This window comes from Toxorhynchites rutilus, chromosome 2, assembly GCF_029784135.1.
Source record: "Toxorhynchites rutilus septentrionalis strain SRP chromosome 2, ASM2978413v1, whole genome shotgun sequence".
Classification (NCBI taxonomy): Eukaryota; Metazoa; Arthropoda; class Insecta; order Diptera; family Culicidae; genus Toxorhynchites; species Toxorhynchites rutilus.
In genome coordinates this window covers 123,227,859-123,252,427 of record NC_073745.1, presented here as the reverse complement: position 1 = coordinate 123,252,427, position 24,569 = coordinate 123,227,859, and the positions used below count along the sequence as shown (strand labels likewise).

At 43.5% G+C, this 24,569-nt stretch overlaps 1 protein-coding gene across 6 annotated transcripts in view; it reads left to right on the top strand.

The window, feature by feature from the left end:
• LOC129764244 (trichohyalin-like) overlaps positions 1–24,569 on the top strand; it is a 43,937-nt gene that overhangs the window by 6,981 nt on the left and 12,387 nt on the right. For 5 of the 6 annotated variants that reach the window (XM_055763136.1, XM_055763134.1, XM_055763133.1 and 2 more), the window contains 5 exons: positions 13,623–13,891; positions 13,964–14,308; positions 14,377–20,610; positions 21,130–21,237; positions 21,299–21,731. In XM_055763136.1, the coding sequence (XP_055619111.1) occupies positions 13,802–13,891; positions 13,964–14,308; positions 14,377–20,610; positions 21,130–21,237; positions 21,299–21,731 (7,210 nt within the window). In that variant the 5' untranslated portion in view covers positions 13,623–13,801. The remainder of the gene's footprint in view (positions 1–13,622; positions 13,892–13,963; positions 14,309–14,376; positions 20,611–21,129; positions 21,238–21,298; positions 21,732–24,569) is intronic. The other variant, XM_055763137.1, reaches the window with a different exon arrangement.

Genomic DNA, 24,569 nt, shown 5'->3' with positions numbered 1-24,569 from the left:
AATTCTTCATCGCGGCATTGGACAATGAGTATGACGTCATCGTTTTAACCGAAACATGGTTCAATGATGTCATCATGTCTGCTCAACTATTCGGTCATGATTATAGTGTGTACCGCAAAGACCGAGATCCAGATATTTCCGGAAAATCTCGAGGGGGTGGTGTGCTCATAGCTGTAAGGAATATATTCAACTCTTCTCTGTGACTGCTTCTGTTGAAACTGGTCTCGAACATTTGTGGGTAAACATTGACTGCAATGCCCAAAATGTTTGCCTTGGCGTCGTGTACATCCCCCCTGATCAGGCAAGAAGTAATTCCACTATCGAGAGTCATATCAGCTCTATTTCTGCGGTGGTGTCATCGCATGATATGCGCGCCGTACATCTCCTGTTTGGGGATTTTAATTTGCCTGACTTATGTTGGCATGCATCCGATGTCAACGAGGCAGTTGAGTTTTTCACCACCACCCTCACGCGACTGTTCCTTGAATGTGTACCTTCTTCTCGTCCGCGCCAAAAACCGCCCTGGTCTAACCACTTTCTTCGAACTCTCAAACGAGATCGTGCCAGGGCTCTCAGGAAATTTTCCAGAGAGCGAAACTTAACCACCAAAATAGCGTTCAACATTGCTAGCTCCAAATACAAGCATTACAACCGAGTGCTCTATGCCCGCTATGTAGAACGGAAACAAAGAAACCTGAAAAATAATTCCAAAAGTTTTTGGGCATTTGTAAATGAGAAGCGAAAGGAGACCGGGTTGCCGATGAGCATGTTTTTAGGGAGTGAAACGTCTACTACAACTGAAGGAATATGCAACCTATTTGCCAAACATTTTACCAGTGCATTTGATGATACGGTAATTACTCAGGATCAAACTGACAGTGCTGTAGGGGACGTGCCTCCAGGAGCGATGAGTTTGAGTATGATGAGGAAAATGTTCTCGATGCCATAAGGAAAATGAAGTCGTCTACCATACCTGGACCGGATGGGATTCCTTCTATTGTTCTTATTAAATGTGCTCGGTCGATCTGTGAGCCGTTAAGATCCATCTACAACAAGTCGCTTTCGCAAGCAGTATTCCCACAATGCTGGAAAAAATCCATTATGTTCCCAGCGTTTAAGAAGGGCCACAAGAATGATGTAATGAATTACCGCGGCGTGACGTCACTATGTGCAGGATCCAAATTATTTGAAATTCTGATAAGCAATGAAATGTTTCGAATTGCAAAATCATATATTTCCCAAGATCAACATGGTTTCTTTCCGGGGAGGTCTACAGCTACGAACTTAGTACAATTTACCTCGTTGTGCTTGAAATCCATGGAACAGGGAGGGCAAGTCGATGTGGTGTACACGGATCTAAAATCTGCGTTTGACAGAGTGAACCACAAAATCCTTCTGTCCAAGCTAGACCGCCTGGGAGTTGCGACGAATCTCGTAAAATGGATGCAATCATACTTGACGAACCATCAGCTTAACGTTAAGTTAGGGACTACCGAATCTGAACCGTTTACTAACCCTCCGGTGTCCCACAAGGTAGCAATCTTGGACCATTATTGTTCTCCTTGTTCTTCAATGATGTCTGCTATGCCGTGCCACAGGGATGTCGAATCATATACGCCGATGATTTCAAAATATATTGGCACGTGAAGTCTGTCGATGACTGCAGGATGTTGCAAACGATCATTGACATTTTTGCGAGTTGGTGCAGGCGAAACTATCTGATCATAAGCGTGAAGAAGTGCACAGTCATCTCATTCACTAGGAAGAAAACCCCTATTATCTGGACCTACCGCATAGGGAATGAACCATTGGAAAGGACACGCGTTGTGAAGGACCTCGGTGCAATGCTGGACTCAGAGCTAAACTTCCGTGAACATTATGACTATGTCATCAACAAAGCCAACCGAAACTTAGGGTTCATCTTCCGGATATCCGCTGAATTCCGTGACCCATACTGCTTAAGATCTCTGTATTTCAGTTTAGTCCGGTCCACATTGGAAACAGCGGTTGTAGTATGGAGTCCCTTTCGCACGGTATGGATCGAAAGGATTGGGAGAATAGAATCGAAGTTTCTGAGGTACGCATTGAGATTTCTGCCATGGCAAAACCCAAATGAGCTCCCATCTTATGAAAGCCGATGCCGTCTGCTGGGAATGGATACAGAACATAATTAAAGCCACATTCGTCGGAAAACTTCTTCTTGGCGAGATCGATGCCCCATGGATTCTCGCTCGAATCAATATTAACGTTGTACCACGACCACTCAGACAGCGGAGTTTCCTTCGACTTCCACCACACCGAACAGATTATGCTCAGCACGAACCAGTTTCATCTATGTGTGTTCTTTTTAATTCTTTTTATTATTTGTTTGATTTCAATGTGAGCTGTAAAGTTTTCCGTGATCGAATTTTAAATGTAGTTTAAGTGTAGTATTCATGTAGACCTTGAAGTCCGATGGATGAATTGTAAAACAATAAACAATAAAGAACAGTATTATGGAACGGAACAACGAAACACATAGTGCGTCTCCCTCGAAGTGGCGTAAGCTTGGAAAAAAGATAATTTGGTGCTCTCCGAATCAGAATCTTTTTCAAGAACAAACATGATCTTAAAGCATGAAAGTTGCGAAAAGGACAACCCAGAAAAGTTCCTTGAAGACAGATTTATCCTATTTTAGATTGTCTTGAAACACTATCCCAAGATTAACTGCTTCACTGATGAGCTCGATGTTATTTCCGTCAATTACCACATCTGGTAGTATTATGCTCTCGTCCCTGTTCGCTCCAAACAGCAAAGCCTTGCTTTTATTTTGGTTTATAAATGACTTATATCTCAGAGCCCATCGATGAAGTCATCATCAGCAAACATTTGGGCTTCACAATACCTCAATACGTTCGGAAGATCGTCAATGTACATCATGAAAAGAACTGGTCCAAGCACGGAGCCTTGCGGAACACCAGATGTTACAGCAGCCGATTGGGAACCTTTCCATTACAAACACCCTCTAGTGTTCTTTCACTCAGATAGGATTGAATCAATGATATAGCTGTGTTGCTAAAGAAATAGTGGTTGAACAACTTGCTGCACAAACGAGTGTGTGAGATCGTATCGAACGCTTTTGAGAAGTCCAACAACAACAACATCACTTTATTTTTGTTATCAACGGCTACTGCGTCATCATAAACCCCAAGTAAGGCTGTTTTGACGCTTTGGTCTTCTCTGAAACCAGCCTGCTGATCAGGAGAAGGTTAAATCTTTTGATATGTGTTACAATCTGTCTCTTGATTAGCTTTTCCAAAGCTTTAGATAATCCACACAGAAGACTTATAGGACGCAAATTATCAATTGCGTTGATGTGCTTTTTCTTGCGAAGTGGTAATACTTTCGCTTTTTTCCAGAGAGATGGAAATACTGCATCAGCAAGAATACGACCGCTTTGCGCGACGGGTGTTAAGAACCATCTTCGGCGATGTGAAGAAGGACGGCGTATGTAGGCGAAGAATGAACCACGATCTCACGTAACTCACTGGCGAACCCAGTATCCAGAAAGTGAAGAAGGATACGTTGGGCAGGACATATTGCAAAAATGTCGAACAACTATCCTGCAACAATTGACAAGGAGCGCAGCGAGCAAGGAGGTTAGACCAAGTAGAACAGGACATGGTGAGCACCGGGTGCACGCGGGATTTGAGAGAGCTAGCCACGAACCGAGTTAATTGTAGAAGAATTGTGAATTAGGCCATGTTGTCAAGACGTTAGGCCAAAGTAGTACCAGAATGGAACTAAGAAAATGAATTTTCGGTTCTCTGAATGATTTCCGAGAAATTGCTAATGTAGGATGTTGCTTAGACTGCATTCATGCATTCATTTGCGCTAAGAAACTTTTTGTTGGCGGTAGTCGGTTTTGATTTATGAGTTTATGAGGCAATCTGGCGTAGTGGTAACATCCATACCTCTCACGCTGAGGGTCATGAGTTAAATTCTCACTCCTGACATTATTCCAAAAATGGAAGTAACTGAAAAGTGTTGAAAGTCTGCTGTTGCTAGAAGATTTCCTTGTGATTCGTACACTCTACTGCCGATGCACGTGCACTACCACTGTTGGACCGTCCAGCGTAAAAAAAATGGATGGGTTATACCTATGATATAACCGCAAGGTTGACGTAGGACTGCTGTTGGCTTAGTAATCATTTGTGTTTCTTCAATTAGTAGTAATCGCACCTCGGATGTTCCTTATTGGGTTCGATGTCGTCGCTGCGCATAGCTATCTTTTATGTGTATTGATTAAATTAGTGAATGAATGGAACGAATTCAATTGTAAACAAATCCCAATATGTATTGGGAAAACGTTATCGCAGCAAATAGTTATTAACATTCTGTTTAATCATCAAACGATTTGCGTAGAAGTTCAGTGAGCTGGCGAGCCAAAGCGATGCATTTGTACCCGCTTTTGTAGACCATGTTAGCAAAACGAATTCCGGAGTGAGTGGATTTCCGAGTCGCTTATATACCGATTGGTGTGCCTGTTTTGAAAGCAATTTTAGGGCTATTGAAACAAGTTTTTGGATCAAAAAGTAACAAGCATATAATGCGTAGACATTTTATCCTTCGAATGAAGTGCTTATCATACCATTTAGTTCAGTTGTTTAGGAGCTATTAACGCTCAAAATCTCGTTCTCCGGCGAAATGCTTTCGTTTTCGAAACTTTGAACTTACACCCCAGTATAGAATTGAAAGACGTAGTCCTACGTCAAAAATACCAGTGCAATATCACATCTCTCCCTCAGCTCACATTTCTGTCTTATACTCCCTCTGAGCATATTACGGTAATTAGTGCCTGTAACGGAGCTTAGCGCTTATGAAGGAAATTAGTGCCGAACCTTTATTACGATTCTTGCGTGGATTTTAGGTGTTGGGTAACGGGGAGCTCACCGGGCGGTACAACAGGATGAGGTTTTTATAGTGAAAGGAAATTGTATAGAGTTAAAGGGTAATCAAACAATGAAGAGTTCTGCGATTGTATCCACGAACGTTCACTAGATAAGAAAACGTGAACATTTGAAAATATTCATATCAAAATATCAATTTTGGGGGGGCGAAGTTCGCCGGGTCAACTAGTTATTATATAAAAAGATATAGCTAGCTAATGATACAAATCTGCACCGTAGGGCTGTTTAGACTGAAAAATATTTGCAATCAGGTTAATATTTCGACTCTCACTTATATGTGCTCATACCTCTCTTAAAATACAATCGAGGATTTTTATTTCATAATGGAATCTCTATATAAATAAGAAAGGGAGAAAACTTTCGGCATGCCTAATTTCCGACAATTCTGCTACAAAAAATGCATCGAATAGCATCGGCTGAGTTGAGCACGAACTACCATCGGAAAAAGGCCAACCGGAAATGATTATTAAATCAATAGCAATACAAAGGTGGTGACGGCTACGGTTCAACAAGAAATGATATCTTAAAAGCAACGCGATAAAATTAGAACAAATGTCAAACAACGACAACAACAACTACTACATGAACGTCTTGAAAACAGTGGCATCTTCGTATGTTCTAGTACTGCTCTCTTCCTTCTACACTCTAGGCCGTGTTGTAAAAGGTGATTCTCTTTGTTTCATTCATAAAACGCTAGCTTGTCGCCCATCGTAATGTTATAAGAGAGCGGAATGGAGGAACAGCAACCAATCAATGAAAGTAGCAACCTGACAACTGTAACAGCTCGACGATGTTGTGTGAGCAGCAACAGCAGCAGACGCAGATGATGCACTTTGTTCGTGTTTCGCTACTAGCCCTAAGCGAAATAAGTTTTGTTGAGTGTTCTCAACTTTCCATTATCGGTTGCTTTCTACACTAACAGCGTTTGGTGTGATTTGTTGCAAACGTTTGCAATGAAGAAAGACGAAAATAGTGTGGGTGCGGTTTGTATTTGAATTCGTTAGCCACTACTTCCAATAAGTTGTTCCGAAGCGATTCATTCTTAGAATATTGAGAGCTGTGTCGTTGAGAGCAATGTATTTTGGAAGAAGAAAGCAGTAATGAAATTATTTTGATTTGTGACAGGATATGATTAGTAAATTCATCTTGCTTGATTGATGGTGCATAAGAGAAAGTGAAACCCAGCTGGTGGTGTTAGTAGGTTCACTTTTTTTTCATTTATTCATGCATCGAACGAATTCCCGCTATCCAAATGATTATTTTTGCCGTTACATGGCTTGAGACTTCTAGAAAAAATCGAAAAAAAGTTTTTTTTTTTCAAAATAATATGTTCGGTTCCTGCAGACGTCGTGGTAAGCACTGTGATGTTTTCGAAAACTGCCAGTTTATAACGCAGTTTGACCATCAACAGGCAGTGGTCTGAATAGATGTTAGCGCCACGATAGGTTCTGACGTCGATGATATCTGAGAAATGCCTACCGTCGATCAAAACGTGGTGAATTTGTTTTCCGTTTGCTAGTTTTGGTTATGTTCTTGAAGGCATTGAAATCGATTAGTCTGAGGTCATTTTCGTTGGTTTGCGGTTGGACGGGTGAACCTTCTAAAACGACTCCTTTTCGCCGACCTCAGCGTTTAAATCACCGAGTACGATTTTAATGTCGTGTTTTGAACACGATTGCATTCAGCTGTGGGTAGAATTCTTTATCATCATCGATGATAAAGATGGGGACTGTGAACGTGTGTGTGGGGACTGTTGCTGATGTCGAGGTAGTGTCCTCGCATTCTCAATCTGCACATTATTTCGTTGATTGGCCACCAACCAATCACCTGTTTCTGCATCTCTCCCACCACGAAGCTGTTCCCAGCCCGTGTTTGTTGTCGCAGCTCTAGTAGTTGGTATACCCACCTAGAAACGAACGCACTATCGAACACCTCTTGAAGTGCTATGATGTTCAAATTGCGGCCTCACCATATGTCCGAGAAAATTCGGATACTCACAAATAATTTTAGGGGCTTGATATTCCAAGTCCGGAGTTTCCAGTCTCTGGTCCGTTTTCTTTGCTTGGGTCTAGTTCGATCACTCCTCGAATCTTGAATTTATGTGCTTTTCATTTCTATGGATAACTTACCGAGCCTGCTTTCACCCCCTGTGTCGGCAGAAGACCGTAATTCGTAATGCGAACATTTCTACCACTACACACAGCTGTGGTTAAATAACCCCTTCCAGCAGAATCAACCTTTACTATAGCACTTTTCGAGATGATGAGGACAGGGTGGCCACTCATTCTGGAAAAGCGGGAAATGCGGGAAAAAGTCGGGAATCAAAATTCCTTGGGGAAAAATGCGGGAAAAAGTCGGGAAATGCTTCATGAAGTCGAGATTTTTTTTGCACAGTGTTCTTTTTCGGCGCCCTAAAATGATACTGTATGTTTGTATTGTATATCGAAACTTAAAATAAATCAAGGCTATGTAATAAAAATAAGACGAAAAGGAAAAGGAGTCAGATTCAGGATTATTAAAAAGTGCTACTTCGTGTTATTTAATTCATCTCGTCTCATATGCTCCTATTTCTGCTAAGCATTTTTGTCCAGCGTTATTTTAACAAGACATGTATTTTGTGTAATTTTATTGGCGATAGTTAATTAAATAATTAAGCTTGGGTTATTACTTCAACCTCTTAAACAACCATATATTTTCGGTCTGTAATCTGTAATTTAACGTCATAACGTTAGTTTGTTCAGGAAACTTTATGACGAGCTGAATTCTTCATTTCCATTCAAGGGGTTAAGTAAAAACTTGAACAATTCCACATATCTTACTGAATCATATAATGAGCTTTAAAAACATGATTGCTTAACCTTTGTTTATTTTGATTGTTCAGACATGCGGATGATATTTGATTCAAGTAACTTCACCCTTCTTTGTATGATTTTTTTCCTTTATTGGCGAAATATATCAAGGCTCAGACAGGATCAACTTAAAGTGAACTTGTACTTTTATATAATTTTTGAGCATTCAATGTTATGATGGAAATTTCCACCATTGAAGGAAACGATAATCACTTCATTTGATTTACATTCAATTAATTGTAGAGTTTCGATTGCATAGAAAAGTCGCGTTATGGATTTTGGCTTGACTCAGGATCTGATCATAGGGGGCATCTAGGACATGCTCGAAATATGCTTGGATGTGATGAGGTTCTTTTTTTTTATCAATTCGTTTATTTTTACAGGCTCAGTTACTTAAGTTTAAAGGAGCCGAATTCTTAAATATAATTTTGAAACTATATATATAAACAATTTTCTTACATCTATGGTTAGTAAGGTGGAAAACCGATTACTCGCGGTGTACTCGAGTTTAGGAGGGTGACATATTTTTAGGAGAAGGATGGGATATAAGGAAATTGTAACAATGTTGATGAACACTCATTTCATAAATCTATTCGTATATCTATAGTGTATCTACATTTCAACTTATTCTACTATTTATAGCAAGGGGACGAATTACCCGCAAAGGAAGAAAAGGAGGGTATAAGGATGTAGGGACAATCACACACGAAGATCTATAGCTTTAAGGAAAACATATATATGGGACATGTAATCAAGGTCTAACCGAGCCAACACATCTCTCACCGGCACATTGGGCTGTCTTCCTCGGGCCCGAAGGGAGTTTTCTAAATTCGATCTGGCGACCAGATACACCTCGCACGACCAAACAATGTGCTCGATGTCGTGATAACCTTGGCCACAAACGCAGAGATTGCTGCTGGCAAGATTGAAACGAAAGAGTAGTGCATCTAACTAACAGTGATTGGACATGAGTCGGGAGAAGGTGCGAATAAAGTCTCGACTCAAGTATAGACTTTTGAACCACGGTTTGAGGCTAACCTTAGGGATAATCGAGTGAAACCACCGGCCCAATTCATCTTCATTCCACTTGCGTTGCCAGTTAGCGATGGTATTTTTGCGGACTAAAGAATAAAATTCATTGAAGGCGATTTGACGCTGATAAATATCGCCTTCAAGTGATGAGGTTCTAGTCAGTTATTCTAATAAATTAAACCTTTTAATGTTTTGAGTAAATAGAGGTGGGGTTATCTTGTTTTAAAGCGCTTATGGTCTCAGGTGCAAATATTCCAGAAACAATCTCGTTCGTATGTCCTGAACCCAACATCGAACCCAAAATATGTTGCTGAGAAACACACCTTCCATTTTTTTTCAAATGCAAACATGCGGAATATTTTCGCAATTCGGCTTTCAAAAATCAATTTTTAACTAACGACACAATATTAATAAACTTTAATTTGTGAGAGTCGGGAATTTCATGAAATCATGCGGGAAAAAGTCGGGGAAAATGCGGAGATTCAAAAATGGAAATTGAGTGGCCACCCTGTGAGGATAACTTGGAGCACAAATATTGGCTACAGAAAAGCCTGTTTCGTCTAGATTGTAAGTACGGTTTGATACAAAATTATGCTTTGTGATCAATTCGAACAGATGGCTGAAAAAAACCCAGTTGTTCTCTGTTAAAGCCTATCCTTCGTGCGAGGCCTGTATACTGTGGTGCTCGGTAGTTTCAACGGTGCTGTTTCATGCAAAAATTCCGCTTATGATTTAGCTTCTTCCAGTCAGACCATGAAATGTTCTGCTTAACGTTTTAAGGGACTTGCGTGTTACTTTGATTGTTGGATAATATGAATTCATTCATAGCCTTGGAACCTGGTTGAGGAAAAAAATGATTCACTTGGAGTTTACTTCTGGAAAATATGTTGTCTTCTGAAGTTGTTTATGGCAAAATTGATTCCAAAATCCCTCGGATACGTCTCGGCGCTTCGATTCTTTGTTATGTAGCTTCTGTCTTCAGCATCTCGGGTTTGTGAACCTCATGTATACCTGATCAAATATATTATTATATTCAGATATAATTTTCTAAACGCATTCAAAAGGAAGGACGGATGAAATACGAAGGCCATTGAAATGCATCGCGGTCAGACACGAGGCCGTGATATTTCATCGGCCGGTTCATGCTGCTATATCAGGGTGTTGACTACCTGGAAATATCGTGAAGATCAGGGTATATTAGGGAATTCAAATGATATCATGGAAAATAAGGGAACATCAGTGAATTTCGTCTCGAATCAGTGTGAAATTGCCGTACCTTTTGATTATGAAGAAGTTAGAATTTCGATTATTGCAGTAATTTAGAGTTGATATGATATAAAGAAAGTGCACCCGTGGCCGAGTGGTTAGCGTCTCACATTATCATGCCGGGTGTTCGGGTTCGATTCCCGTTCTGGCCGGGGGATTTTTCATCAGAGAAATTTCCTTCGACTTGCACTGTGGTCACGCGTGTTCTAGAGCTTGCCCCTCAGAATACATTCAAGGCGTGTTATTTGGCTTAAGAAATCTCAACTAAGTATTAATAAATGACGCTAGTTAATGCATATGTTGAGACGGCAAAAGTTCCACAGGGAACGTTAACGCCATTCAAGAAGAAGAAGATGATATAAAGAAAAAAATGTTGTTTTCACTAGTCAGGTTTTCTGGTATATGTTGTTCGCTTTTGCCTGTGGATGTAGTTATCCCTTGAGAAGCGTAAACAGCGCGAAAGTAGAAGGTTTCTACATTCGCGCTGTTTTTGCTGGTATTTTACAAATGGTCGGTGTTAAGTCAGAGGGGACCAAGTCGGAAAATTGAAAATTTCGAGTTAGTGATCGGATTAGGTTAAGCATTTTGTAAGCTACATACTACATTTATCAGATTTGGAAAATCAAGCGTAACAACGGATCGAAATCGTTTTGAATTATCAACGGAAACCCCTTATAACACTAAACTTCAAGTTCGTTTTTCTCGAAATCATAAAAATGTGACATGGTCCAGTCTTGATGATTGTTTTCAAACTGCGTCCTTTGAAATCGTTCCCAGCAATAGACTCAAACAGGCTCTCAAAAGTTACATGAAATCTGAAAAGCATAGCCAACGAACAGAAGTCGGCCATGATTTCAAATATCTCATTCACATCGAGAGCTCGAACCACGCACCTCTAGGGGATCGTGGTTCAAGTTGAATTCGGTGTTGCAGCCGATAATTTACCTGTGCAATCAGTACCTGAAGTTCAACTTTGATCGATGCTCCTCGACATTCTTCCTTCTTCGGAAACTGTCGATAAATTTTAGCTGAAAAACGATGATATAAAACCTGAGATTATGTGGTGTCTGGAAACAATTATTTGTCACAAATCACTCCACACTGCTGAAAAGGACATGTTTCATGACAGCCAGATCATTGAGAAGATTCAACTACGCCGTAAAAAATGAGCTTTATAATAATGTTCGTCATTGCCCCGTATTTTGTATTCGAGCTCGATGAAACAATGCATGGTGTAAACTAAAATGTTGTTGGATTTGACGATTCTTTAAACAAGACTACAAAAAAGCTTCAGATGAATCTGAATGTCAGATTTTTGGACGAAGGAGAGAAGGAGTTTTGGAACGAAGGAGAGAAGGAGCTACATGTCAGTATTCTTGGGACGATCTCGAACATCTTGTTTTTCAGCCCTTTCGCTACGAGCGTCGTCTATAGGCGACATCCGCGTGATGACCTGTGTGTACGAGCGTAGTCTATAGACGACATCAGGGCGATACTGGACAACGATCACACAAGCGCGATATGCATACTTTTCAGCGTAGTGCTCCGTTTAGCGGTAATACTCCGACGGAGCACACTGCTGTAGTGAAAGGGTTAAAGAAGACCTGAGAAATATTCCTTCGTACAAGTTTTTCATGTGTCGATTATTTCGAATCGAAGGAGAACCATGAACATGGCGACTTTCCTCGAAAGCTGAGAATACTGATTCAGGCAACGATGAACGGTCCGCGGTGCAGTGTGCGGATCTCAGGCGATCTGTCGGAGTCTTTCGAGACTCACAGTGGACTTCGACAAGGCGATGAACTCCTTCGTCTGCTCTTCAACGTAGCGCTAGAAGGTGTTATGGGCAGAACGGACGGCAAAATGCGGACACGATTTCCAACAAGTCTAGTCAGCTTATCTACTTCGTCGACGATGTTGACATAATCGGAAGAACACATGCGACGGTAGCGGACTTGTATACACGAAACAGGGCTGATTGGACTTGGGATCATTGCATCTAAGACTAAATACATATTAGCAGGAAGGACTGATCGAAACGGAATTCTACTTGGTAGTAGTATTGTGATCGACGGCGATGAATTCGAGGTGGTATAGGAATTTGTCTACCGTTGACAACAACTGACAACAACAACGGTCGTGAAATTCGTAGACGCATAGTTAACGGAAGTCGCGTTTACTATAAGCTTCGCAAATTCTTAAGATCCAGCAAACTCCCACCCCGTACGAAGTGTACTATGTACAAATCTCTGATCCGACCGGTTGTTCTCTATGGGCACGAAGCATGGATGACGCTTATTTCTTGATGAACGACGCAACTTCCGGCAGTACTATGAATTTCCCCGTTTACGGCCAGTCCGGGGCTAAAGAAGAGCGGCTTTGATTGTCCCTTTTTTGCCCCTTCTCGCTGATAGTCAGCCACAGCAGCACCTTCTTGGGGAACTTGGTGTTTGAAATAAACTTCACTTCGGAGCTCACTTCCTTCGTGGGGGAAGTAAAATACGAAGTGCCCTGCCAGTCGTTGCCATCCAGGGAGAGATAGGTCTTGCTGTCCATCATCACCGCCACATCGCGATTCGCCGGGAAAATCGACTTGACCATCTTATTCAGTCGCTGCCGCTGCGGCATTGCCTGCAGCTCCGAGGCCAGTGGATGGGACTTCCGCTTCCTGACGTGTATGTCCATGTTCGCCAGGTACTTTTTCACTGTTTGGCCGGTTGTACCGACCTCCCGGCCAAGCGCACGCAGCGATGTAGCCACTTTTCCCTCGATCTTCAGCATCCTTTGGAGCTTCTTGTCGCTCAGGGTCGTTGGTCATCCGGAACAGGCCTTTCTTTCGATGCTCTGATTGTTGTCCAATATTGCCAAGATGTTGTAGATGCCGGAACGGGTGTATCCGGCGTCCACAAAGTACCGCACGATATCCGTTTTCGACGCGACGGGGTACCATTTTTTGAACGCGCACACTTCTGAACGGAGTAGCTTCACTGTTACTATCACGATTATAGTACGACTGATAGAGCTGTTCAATTTTTTCTGCTGACTCACGGGTTACTATGATTGATGCTGCATGGGTAGTTTCGTCAGTGTGTGTGAAGGTAAACCTATGAAAAATCGGCAATTATTGTCCATTTTTTAAAAATGCAAATGGTATCAGTGGTGCTTTAGCAGTATTAGCATTGAAACGGTAAAGTTAACGACAGGATCATTTTTTCACCATCATAAAAATCTGCTGCTGTGTGCCGATTGATCGGTTGAAAAAAATTATTAACGTATCAGAAAAATACGTTCACAGAGGTGTTGGTGATAAATTATGCTAAAAATTTACCTGCTAACATTAGTACTGCCATATTTTGGAGTAAATTAAAAACGTTTTGCTAATGTATAAACTACAACCTAGGAATAAGAGTTACTAGTTACTATACAGCTTCATTCCACTATAATTGTAGCTCTCGAAAATATAACATTCACACCGATGTTCACAATCTTTACTAACCATTCATTCTTCCCCTACGATTATCCGCAGAAACAAGCAACGAAGCGCCAACCGTCTTCGCGAGGAACTCTGATTGTCCCATCTCTAAAGCTAAGCCCACCGCGTGACCACGAGCTAAACCGAGCTATCTTTGGACTCGACAAAATTGGACCGGTTGAGGTGCGCAAGCGGCTTCCACACTTTTTCGCTGATGAAGATTCTCTGGCAGCATGAATGCATTGGGGGGAACTAGGGGGGAGCGCAATGCAAAGCCCAAATTCGCAGCGTTAGATATCAACAAACTATACAGCACAAGTCGGGTAAGTAGTACGCACCTTGAAACCGAGATTTGAAATGTTTGAAGAAAAACACATTGTTGTATTTTATTGCAGGGAGAATCTCTTGAACCAACTACTCAAAAAAGTGCAGCTCCTCGTAAACATGGAATGCAAAGCTTGGGAAAGGTTCCCTCGGCTCGTCGCCCACCAGCAAACCTTCCATCTTTGAAAGCAGAAATTTCTACACCATCGGATCAACAAGGCACTTGGGGTAACGAATCGGGAGACAACCAGAACAACAATTCTAGTATTACCACTGCACCCGCAACATCGTCAGTAGCAGCAAGTAGCACAAACAATAACGCCACGGTCGGTACTACAGCAGTGCACACTTCCTACACCAGTAATCAACAAGCCCTTCATTCAAATTCTACATCCTCTTCTTCACAATGGAATTCGGTACATGATAATAGCAGCGACGAAATAATGTTTTATGATCAATTTACTAATAACTGTTTATGTTGCAGAACGAGTTCCCCTCTCTGGATGGCACTGGTCAGTTTGGTCCGAGCAGCAAGCAGCAGCAGCAGCAGCATCATCTTCACCACGACGGCTGCGACGGGAGGCCGACCAATCAGTACATGGATGGTCCACAGGTCAGTTTGAGACCGCAGACGGATGCAGCCAGTTGGATGCAGCAACAGCAGCAGAGTGCTGGTGGTGGCAACAGCAATGCAGGTGTGAATGGGCCAAACAACAGCCAACAGGGCCAGGTCCACCAACAGCAACAACAGCAGCAGCAGCAGGCACCATTACCGCCGCAGTTCCGATCTCTGATGCCACAGTTCATGTATCGTGGCAGCGGAGGCGCAGGTGGAAATTCGGTTACACCACCCCCATCGAGTGATGAGTCCAATCGCGGAAGTTCTGGTGGGAATGGCGGTGGAGGAGGTGTCGGAAGGAGTAACAATAGTGGATACAACAGTATGCTACCAAGCTTCGTTCTTCCGTCAGCGAATCATCAGTCCCATGGATCAAGTTATTCGCCTACCCAGTCTGGTGGAAGATATCGGGATTCCTATCAAACAGGACGTCGTGGCCAAACGCAACCACCTCGTCTGGCGAACAGACAACAGCAGCAACAACAGCAGCAGCATCATCATCAACAGCAACAACAGCAGCAACAACAGCACCATCATCATCACCAACAACAACAGCAACAGCAAGATGAACAACGTTCACAACAGACTGGTTCACCATATGTGGAAATGGAGGTGCTGATTCAGAGACCGATCATCAGAGATGAAGAACTCCAGCGTATTGAAGCTATTTCGAAGGATGAAGGTTGGGCTAAGGATGACGAGTTCGACTACAATCAGAAGCTGCAATTTTCAGACGATGAATCGGAACCGAGTCCACCGAAAGACATTTCCCCGTTGGTTAGCAAACATGAGAAAAATCAAGCATCATTATCCGCGCAGCAATCGCAACATCAACAGCAGCAGCAGCAGCAGCAGCAGCATCATCAACACCACCACCATCAACAACAACAGCAACACCATCAACAGCACCAACCGCCACAGCAACATCAACAACAGCCACCACCGCAGCAACTTCAACAACAGTCTCAGTCGCAGCAACAGCAGCAGACGCCATCATCGCTGTCACCACCACAGCCTCCGCAACAAGTTCAGCAGTCACATCAAGAAGACGATAAACGTATGGCCTGGAGTCGCGAGGTTGAACGTGAACAAGAAAGGCTTGAACAGGAAGGAATTGAACACGAGCGCCAGGAACGCGAACGAGAACAGCAATCGGTCCGTCCACCTCAGCAGAATGGGCATATGGCGGGAGGCCGAGGTTTGGATGCGGAAGCGAAGGAGCGACTGAAGCAACGTCGCGAAGAGGATCAGAGGCGTGAGATGGAGCGAAAGCAGGCTGCTGCGAGGAAACTACAGGAGTTGGAACAGAAACTGAGCCGAAAAAAGACAGAGGAAGCTGCACCCGCCGTTTTAGCGGCGGCAAAGGATGAAGAGGATCGGGAACAACATTCGTCTAGCTACAGTGAATCTGTTGATGGGAAAGAACGTAACATTTCGAGCAGCCGCGTGGATCGAGAGAGGGTTGTTGATTCGAAAGATCATAGAGATCGTGATCGTGATCGGGAACGGTACGACTATGGAAGACAGGACCGTTACGACCGTGAGAAGGACCGAGATCGCGATTGGACAAACGAGCGTGATCGGGAGAGGGACGGATGGGGGGATATGCCAGCATTCTCGAAAACTTTCCAATCAAATTTGCCGCCCCGATTCCAGAAGCGTAAACTAGAACGCAATCCCTCCGGGAATAATCTGCAAGGAGGGAGAGATTTTATCACTAGGGATTCAAACAGTCGCAACAGTAGTAGCACTGCCAATCAAACGCCAACGTCTCAGTCGCAGACGCAGTCCGACGGGAAGAATGTCCCCTTCGCGCAACAGTATGATCCCCGGTTCATTCATAGCCAGCAAAATTACGGTAAAAGTCAGTCTTCTGCGCCCCGGAGGAATAATGCGATGGACGATGCTTCTTCGCGCAGCCGTGATGTGAGAGATCGAACCGATGAGCGGGATGTGGGGTTGAGAGATCACGAAAAGGATCGTGACCGGGAAATGGTTCCTAGGGAGATAATGAAACGCCGCATCGATTCGGAGGAAGATGATCGTTTCAGCAGTAGCGGAAGGGATTCTTCCAGCAAGCTGAGTGGTGGACGCACAACGCCACAGTTGATCCGCAGTATGTCCAATACGTCCCAGAGGAAAACTAGTGTGTCCAGCGATGATAACAGTCGACAGGTGGAACAACTGCATAGCAGTTCGAAGGAAATTATTGGCTCGTGGGAAAGCGAAGCGGAAAAAGAAGATCGAAGGCAGGCGGAAGCAGCAGCGGCTCTAGCCAAAGAAAATCAAATCCAACAACAGCAACAGCAGCAGCAGCAGCCGCAGCCACAGGGAGATAATCGCAAAATTTCCGAATCGTCAGTCCTGTCGGAAGGTGAACCGAAGCAAATTCTACAAAGAATCAAGGAAATTTCCCCCGCCCTAGCGGAAGAGCAACACCACAAAGTGGATGCTGCTAAGCATGATGAATCTAAAACGAGTGCTGTCAAACAGCAGTCTAAATCATGGAACGATTCGGTGGAAGCTTCGGACGATGCGCAGCAGAAAATGCTTGAAACGAGCTCGACTTCTTTGGACGAGAAGAAAGACATGTCTGGATCGGACAGCGCAAGGATCGATGCCAGCGTTGGACGGCTTTCGGAATCGGATGGAAAGATGAATACTTCTCAGGGTAGTGCGACAAGTGGCAAGGAATCGAATGATAGTAAGTATGGTTCGAAGAAACCGATGCATATGCGGGGATCGGGTGGAAGACACCAGCCGTGTGGTGGAACTCACTCCCGGAGCGGATATGCTGCTGGGGGTGGATATCGCGGGGGTGGTAGCTGGAGCAGACGAGGTGGAGCTCCCCGGATGGGTCACAATCGAAACTATAATCAAGACTATTGGAGCGAATCGGATTATTCTGAGGATGGTGAGGAAGAATTCAGGAAGGAAGGTAAATACGAAAGAAAGGAGAGTGGTGGCCAGTATAGACACACTGGTTCTTCAATGGGTCAGTCGCAGAGCATTAAAGAAGGGTTTGCTCCCCGTGGGGAGCCATCACGAAGGGGTCGTGGTGGTGGAATGAGTTCCGCTATCGGTGGCTCCGGATTCCGTAAATCGACTGTTGGTAAGAAAATCGATGGCTATGGGCCTCCAAGTTCGAAGAGTCCTTTCGGAAGCAACGAGGAAAAGGGAGAATCGAAGGTTCAACCAGCTTCGAAAGACATCAAAATTGCGGATCAACATGCGCCTACCGAAGACCGCACAAAGCAAAAGCAAGCAGTGCTCAGTGCTGGCCTCGCGAACAAGTCTGCGGTTATTTTGAAGCCCCCTGGTTCACTCCCACAGAGAAGTCCGTCTGGAAACATGAAACCTCCGGGTAAACCGGCAGATGAAACTATTTCCGAGCAGGAGAAATTGAAGACGGTAGAAAAGTTGAGCCTCGATAAAAAACCACGACACGATAGCTGCAAGAGCGAATCTCAAGAAGAGAAGCACAAGGAAAAACCTAGAGTAGACAGCGATAGTCACGATACGGATGATCCAATGAAGGATGCACATAAGAGTGGACAGCATAGAATTAAACAACAACAGCAAGTTCAGCAACAGCAACAACATCCAGCCAAATCTCAACAGCAAACCACATCTGCACCACCAGCGAAATCTTCAATGCCTGTAAAGGCTGTTGTTACGGGTGCTGCGGGTATTCCAACAGCTGCACCAGCTCAAAAATTGGCATCGTCATCAACTGCGCCAGGAACACAGCTGAAAACTATTCAAGATACCCGTAGTCAGCCAAATATACGCTCGACCAATCCAACTCCGCGATTGGTGAAACCGAAGGAGCAACGCCAACGTGACGCAGGAGTTCATGATGTCCAGCAGAACATTGGAGAAGGAAACGATCCTGATGTAAGCCCCGCTATGAATTCGCAACCGCCGCAACAGCAGCAGCAGCAGCAAAATGTAACACAAGACAAGGCAAATGCGCTGGGTAACAATTCTGCAAAGACTGACCACAATAAACAACACTTGGACGGCGCAACGCCTCCAGTGAATACGATCATTTTCGAAAACACGAATTACAAGTCTTCTTCGGCGGCTGCAGTGGCCACCACAGCCGCGATGGTACAGCAGCATCACCACCCACAACAACAACATCAGCCACAACTTCCTCATCCACAACAGCAGCAGCAGCAGCAGCAGCAGTGTCCTATGCAGGTTCAAATGAAACGACAGCATTCTGGAGGTCATCCGGGACCGTTGGGCCCTCTCCAGCAACAGCAACAGCAACAGCAGCAGCAACAACACCACCAACAGCAGCAGCCGCAACCGCCACAGCAAATGGCGCAGATTACAAAACAGGAACATCAAGTAAGACATCCCTCACAGGAGGAAGTATTCAAAGCCTCCAGTGGTGTGCCAGTTGCAATGCAGGAAATGATAGAACAACCACAACAGCCTCAGAAGCCCCCATCGGCTAATGGCCCGCAACAGCAACAGCAAATTCCACTCACGACCCAAGGATCTCTGCAGCAAACAAATATTCAGCAACAGCAGCCTTGCACACAAACCGATGCAATTGCGAGTGCTCTACAGGGAATGACGTTCCAAAAAGCTGCCGAAGCCGATTATGACAAGGAAATGAAACCATATTCGTTCGAAGCGGATATCTCACAGCTCATTGATGTTAAAAACAAGACAGCAGGTCTCTGTCTGCCAAAGGCGCAAATTATTTCCCCTTCAACTGCGGACCTCAACATGAAGATCGCGAGTGTTAAGAAAGTTTGGGAGATGCCCTCCGTACCGGAACATGCTTCTGAAGATGCTAACAGCGCCGCAGCGGCAGCCGCTGCTGCCGCGGTTCATTTGACGGCTAACTTCACTGCAGTTTCCTCGCAGCATCAGCAACATCTCCATCAGTTCCAACATTCGCACGTAAACTTGTCCCACAACCACCCGGCCCATACTCTTGCGGCAGCAACGGCTCAATCGTATGCGAGTGGCTTCGGACAGCAGGAGCAGCAATCACTTGAGCAACACTTCAACAAGTCGGTTAACGAAAGTGTTGTGATAAGTGGCACCGCAGGCGGAAATGATAGTGATAACAACTATGGCCAGCAGCAACACGCAATGGTTGGTCCGGGTAACAACGTTCAACATCAGGCAAACAACATGAGTATGAAACACGCGGCGGAAGTTTTGGCCAACAATGCGAACGTCTGTAAGGTTAAACCAACGCAGCAGAACATGCATCAGTCCGGACTGGGCCTATCGCCGCCTCCAATGCAACAAGGTACTATTCAATCCGCACCACAAACATATTATCAACCGTCTCAGTACGGAATGCCTAACATTCCTTCCCCACCAGCTGTTATCTACAATTCGTCGGCAATGCCCTCACAGGGTGGTTTATACAATGCATTCCAACTCGACGCAGCGGGCCGTTCACAGTTTTCACAATTCGCCGGTCACTACGGGACCGGGACTGGACCGTACAACGCGTACATGACTACTCCGCCAAATCTGCAGACAGCCCCCACTCCAGATATGTACCAGAGTCTCACATCGCAGTTCCGTATGGGCGGCGCCGTCCAAAATCCCTACAATCCGTCGCCCTCGCAGCAGTTGAACAATCCAAGTACTATGCTCATCTCGTCGAGTACCAACTCGTTGATGTCATCGTCGGTGAAACCTTCGTCGCAGCAAATCGGTGCAATAGGATCGAAAAGTGGTTCCGTCGGTCAGCCCTACGGGGGCCAATACATGGGCATGTTCCCACCGGCACCACCCATTCAGAACAACAGTTTCTACTCGAACTCGGCCGGCGGCCAAAGTGCATTCTTTGGCAATGCCGGAGCGACTCAAAACTACGGTATCCAAGCGGCAGCCGCTGGTATGTTTGGTGGTCATGGGGCACAGACACCCTCCAGTGCGCCACCACCACAGCAGCAGCTAGCAAACTATGCTGGCGCGTCGCAATTCCTGAGCTCGCCACTGCTGGCAGCCAACGCCGCTATTTCCCAACAGTACAGAGGCGGTCCAACGAACAATCCTCAATCGGCGGCCGCATATATGAAAAGCAACCAGCCCCAATCACACATGCAGGATCCCGTGAGTTATCAAGCGTACACACATTAGCTATATTTATATAAATCGTATCATTTAAATAATAAATTTTGGGTTTTTTTTGGCATAGTAGGTCATCAAAATTAGGGTGAGGTGATATTGAACACTTTGTATGTTATTATTTATTTTGTTTCTTTCAGGTGGATTTTTGTTTTCATGTATTTAAATTGCAATATAATGGACGTTAGATTGTATCGAAATCATGTATCATTTCTGGTAAAATAAATCCGTATTATGTATCTCTCACTTATTATTATTTCTCTGCGTTCGAAGGCGTGTTCAACTTCACCTCTATTTATCTAACGTAGTACGTAGTTTTTTTTGGAGTATAAATTCCTTGTTCCTAACATTGATAGCTGCCGTTCGATTGCTTTGAACGGCAATTGTACATATTTTAAAATTATGTTTCCAAACCTTGGTAGAGTCTTTTGGTTAAATATTAGTCTCTTAAATAGGAACGCCTGGAGCGAAATAAATAGTTCGTATGTTGCGTTTTTTTTACAGAATGGTCGACAGTTGAAAAGCCCCTTGAATACAGATGGTCTGAATAATTTGAAACAGATTCCACCACAGGCGAGCCCTCCTCACCACAAGGGTTATGCTACAACAACGGTATGTCGTTCATGTTTTATATATTCTGCGGATTTGACAGCATTTATAATTTTTATCACAGTGGGAACTCCAGAACCAGCTGATGCAGCAGCAGCAGCAACAACAGCAAAGTCAACAACCACCACAACAGGGTCAGCAACAGCCCAATCAGCAGCAGCAGCACCAACAACAGATGAATCAGTCGATGCAGTCCCAGCAGCAAAACCCCAACCGTAACATGATGCCCCCGAACCAGCAACCACCGGCTGGACTTGGTGGAGCTGGAGGAGCCGGGGGTCGTCCCCCGCCCCAGGGAGTACAAGGTGGTGTCATGCCCCAGCGATATCCCTCGCCGATTCAAAGGCCAACGAATTACTCACAGCCACCGGTGCCAGGGATGCACCAGCAGAGGCCAATCCGTCAGTCGAATCACAATCCCGGACAGCAGCAGCAGCAACCGAATATGGCACAGGCAATGGGGAACCCCAACAAGCACTATTACGGTGGAAATCGTGGTAAGTAGATGCGAAACCATGCGTGTGTCACTTGATTCAAGGTTTATGGTGAACCGGAAAGTAGTTGGGAGCCGTTTTTCCGAGCGTGTGTGTTTCCTGTGAGGGTCATCTAAAAAATTATGTTTTTTTTGTTTATTATTTAAAAAATAGTTATTATTTTCAATTTATTGCGTGAAGTGTGCTTAGCTCTTCTCCGTAGTGCCCTATTTCCCATGAAAAGTTTGTAGAGTTATTGCCACGTCAAGTCCGCAATGAATAAAGTTTCATCTTAAACTTGAACTGTGACAGTACCCGAAAATTTTGCAGACGTCGTTTCTATTGGTCGTCTTAGGCAGCTCGCACACCGGAGCAATAAGCAACTAGCAAACTGCAATACGCAATATGCAACAGGCAACATATTTTGTTGTTCTTCGCATACCAGAGCAATGAAAACCCCTGACATTATGCAATAATCGGCTTAATGTACGAAACTTGTCAAAATATGGGCAATAAGTTGCTCTTCAACCGACACACCGTGTTGCTAGCGACATGTGTTGCTCTGTAAAGGCGACAGCGATATCGTATTGCGTCGGTGTGCGAGATCAACAAAAATTAAATGTAAAAATCCATTGGCGATAATATTGCTTATTGCATGTTGACAGTTGCAAGTTGCTTATTGCTTCGGTGTGCGAGCCGCCTTACATTAAAAAACGCTAGACAACTGAGTTTTCTTCATTCAACAAGTAGAACATTCAAACGATCCTCGTAGACTCTAATAATTCAAAGTTACCCTGAAAGTGATTCCAAACTACTAAGGCCTAATCATGATTCACAATTTACACATGCTAAAATGAAACTTAGCTGTCTACAACCATTTGAGTAGCGTTTCCTAGTGATGAGAGAAGAAGTTCATTACAAATAAAGTTATAAAAAAAAAGAAGTTCTAGTAAAATGTAGCGATTATTATTAGTTAAAATATGAAAAGTTATAAATTATTTCAAAGCGATAGGATTATAGTTGACGGCTATGCTTTTCTTCTTTCGGTTGAACGTGGTTTTTTTTGGTTACAAATGAAATTTGGGTAACAATTCAAATTTCTTCGGCATAATAGTTAAGTTCAAACAAGTTCAAATAGGTTCTTCAATATGAAATGTTCTGTTAAATCATTTGTGACTTAGTAGCAGACATATGTTTATCTGTAATTTAATACTCGAAGAATGGCAGCTAAAATATACATCGACAGATAAAAAATGGAGACCTTATTTACAGGAAAATTGTTGTTTTATTGGTAGAAAATAGAATTATTCCTTTCCATGCAGAGATTGACGTTTGGTCAGAAACATAAACCCGAAACAATTCTCTAAATAGGTTAAGTATACGTTCGAAACTATATGTAAGTGTAGAACCGTTAATCCCTAAATTGTCGGTAGTTTTTATAACGCTATAGAAGTTGATTTCGAATGTTTTCGAATTGCGACTTCTTTATGTCATAAAATTCTCTACGAAGAGCTCGTCTTCAGATTTGACAGGTTTAGCTCTGAACACAACTGTGTTTTCTTGAAGGAGTTAGATTTCGCTCTAAACCTTCAGGTTCAATCATGCAAAGGAACGTTTTGCAAGGTGAGTTCACAAAGTTTCAAAAATAGTCTTAGAATAAAACATTCATGTCCTGCAAACTTAAATACCTTCAAATATGATCCTGAACGGATCAAGTAAAAGTCGAAGTAATGAGCGGTTGGAAACACGGCACATACTCGATACGGGTTCATGATACCCGTAATTAGTTCGTAAAAGAGGGATACAAAATGAAAGCATTAGAGAGCGCAAACTCCGTATCCTCATATCAAGATAAATTCATTGAAGAAGGTCAGAACAGTCGATATTCGAGAGTATCAGATCTGATACGAATACCGCCTTAGCGATATCTTTGTGTAGATTCAGTGAGTTCAGTAAGGCAACCATACAACACAAGCCCACTCAAGGATTGAGCGGACCGAAATACAAATAGAGAGACTTTCATGTCCCTGAAATATTTCGTAAGACGAAAGATGAAAAGGTAAGGATGAGCGATTACAAGCGCGCCTAAGATAATTTAGAAAGAACGAAGTGAAAGAAGGAGAGTGCTTTACATCTTTGTTCAACATTGTTTCAATCGTTTCTTCGGATCGTTTTGATCGGATCTTCTGGAATTGCTGGAATTGAGTATTGGACATATGGATCGTGGGATTAGCTCTGTTTGTTATTGATAAAACAGCTTAAATGACTGAATCATTTATAATCGTACGTCGCATATTGAACCTTGTAGACGGGATAGCCAATCGCTTTGTCTAGGTGTATCTATGTGTGCCTTAAACCGTTCACGTGGCTACTCGGTACTCGCGGCGTTTTCTGGTGGATCTGTCATAGGGTGAAGGTACGACACGTTGTGTACCGACAATGTAACATGCCTCATACTTCCTATAAATCTATTTTCTTCTGCTGATAGATGGCGGTAAAGGCTCTTAAATAGTGGAGCTTATTCCGAGAATTGCGTGTCCAGTTACTAAGCGAACGGCTCTCTGGGGCACCAAAATCCAAGAATTTTCAATTGCATTTTTTTTCGGGATTATATTTCATCTTTCAATTGAGTAAAAAACATCCATCATGAGTAGTTGCTGCTGTACGTATATGAAACCAATGACCGCTCTTTGATTTTCGCAAAATTGAAACAGAATCACATCACTTTATTTTATCCCTTTAGTTTATTTTAGGCTCATTAGCATTTTAGCTGTAACAGAGCCGAATTTTAATCGTGTACATGTCACATATTTATCATATCTATAATTAGCACATTACACAGTTGCCATTTTTTCGGCGTTA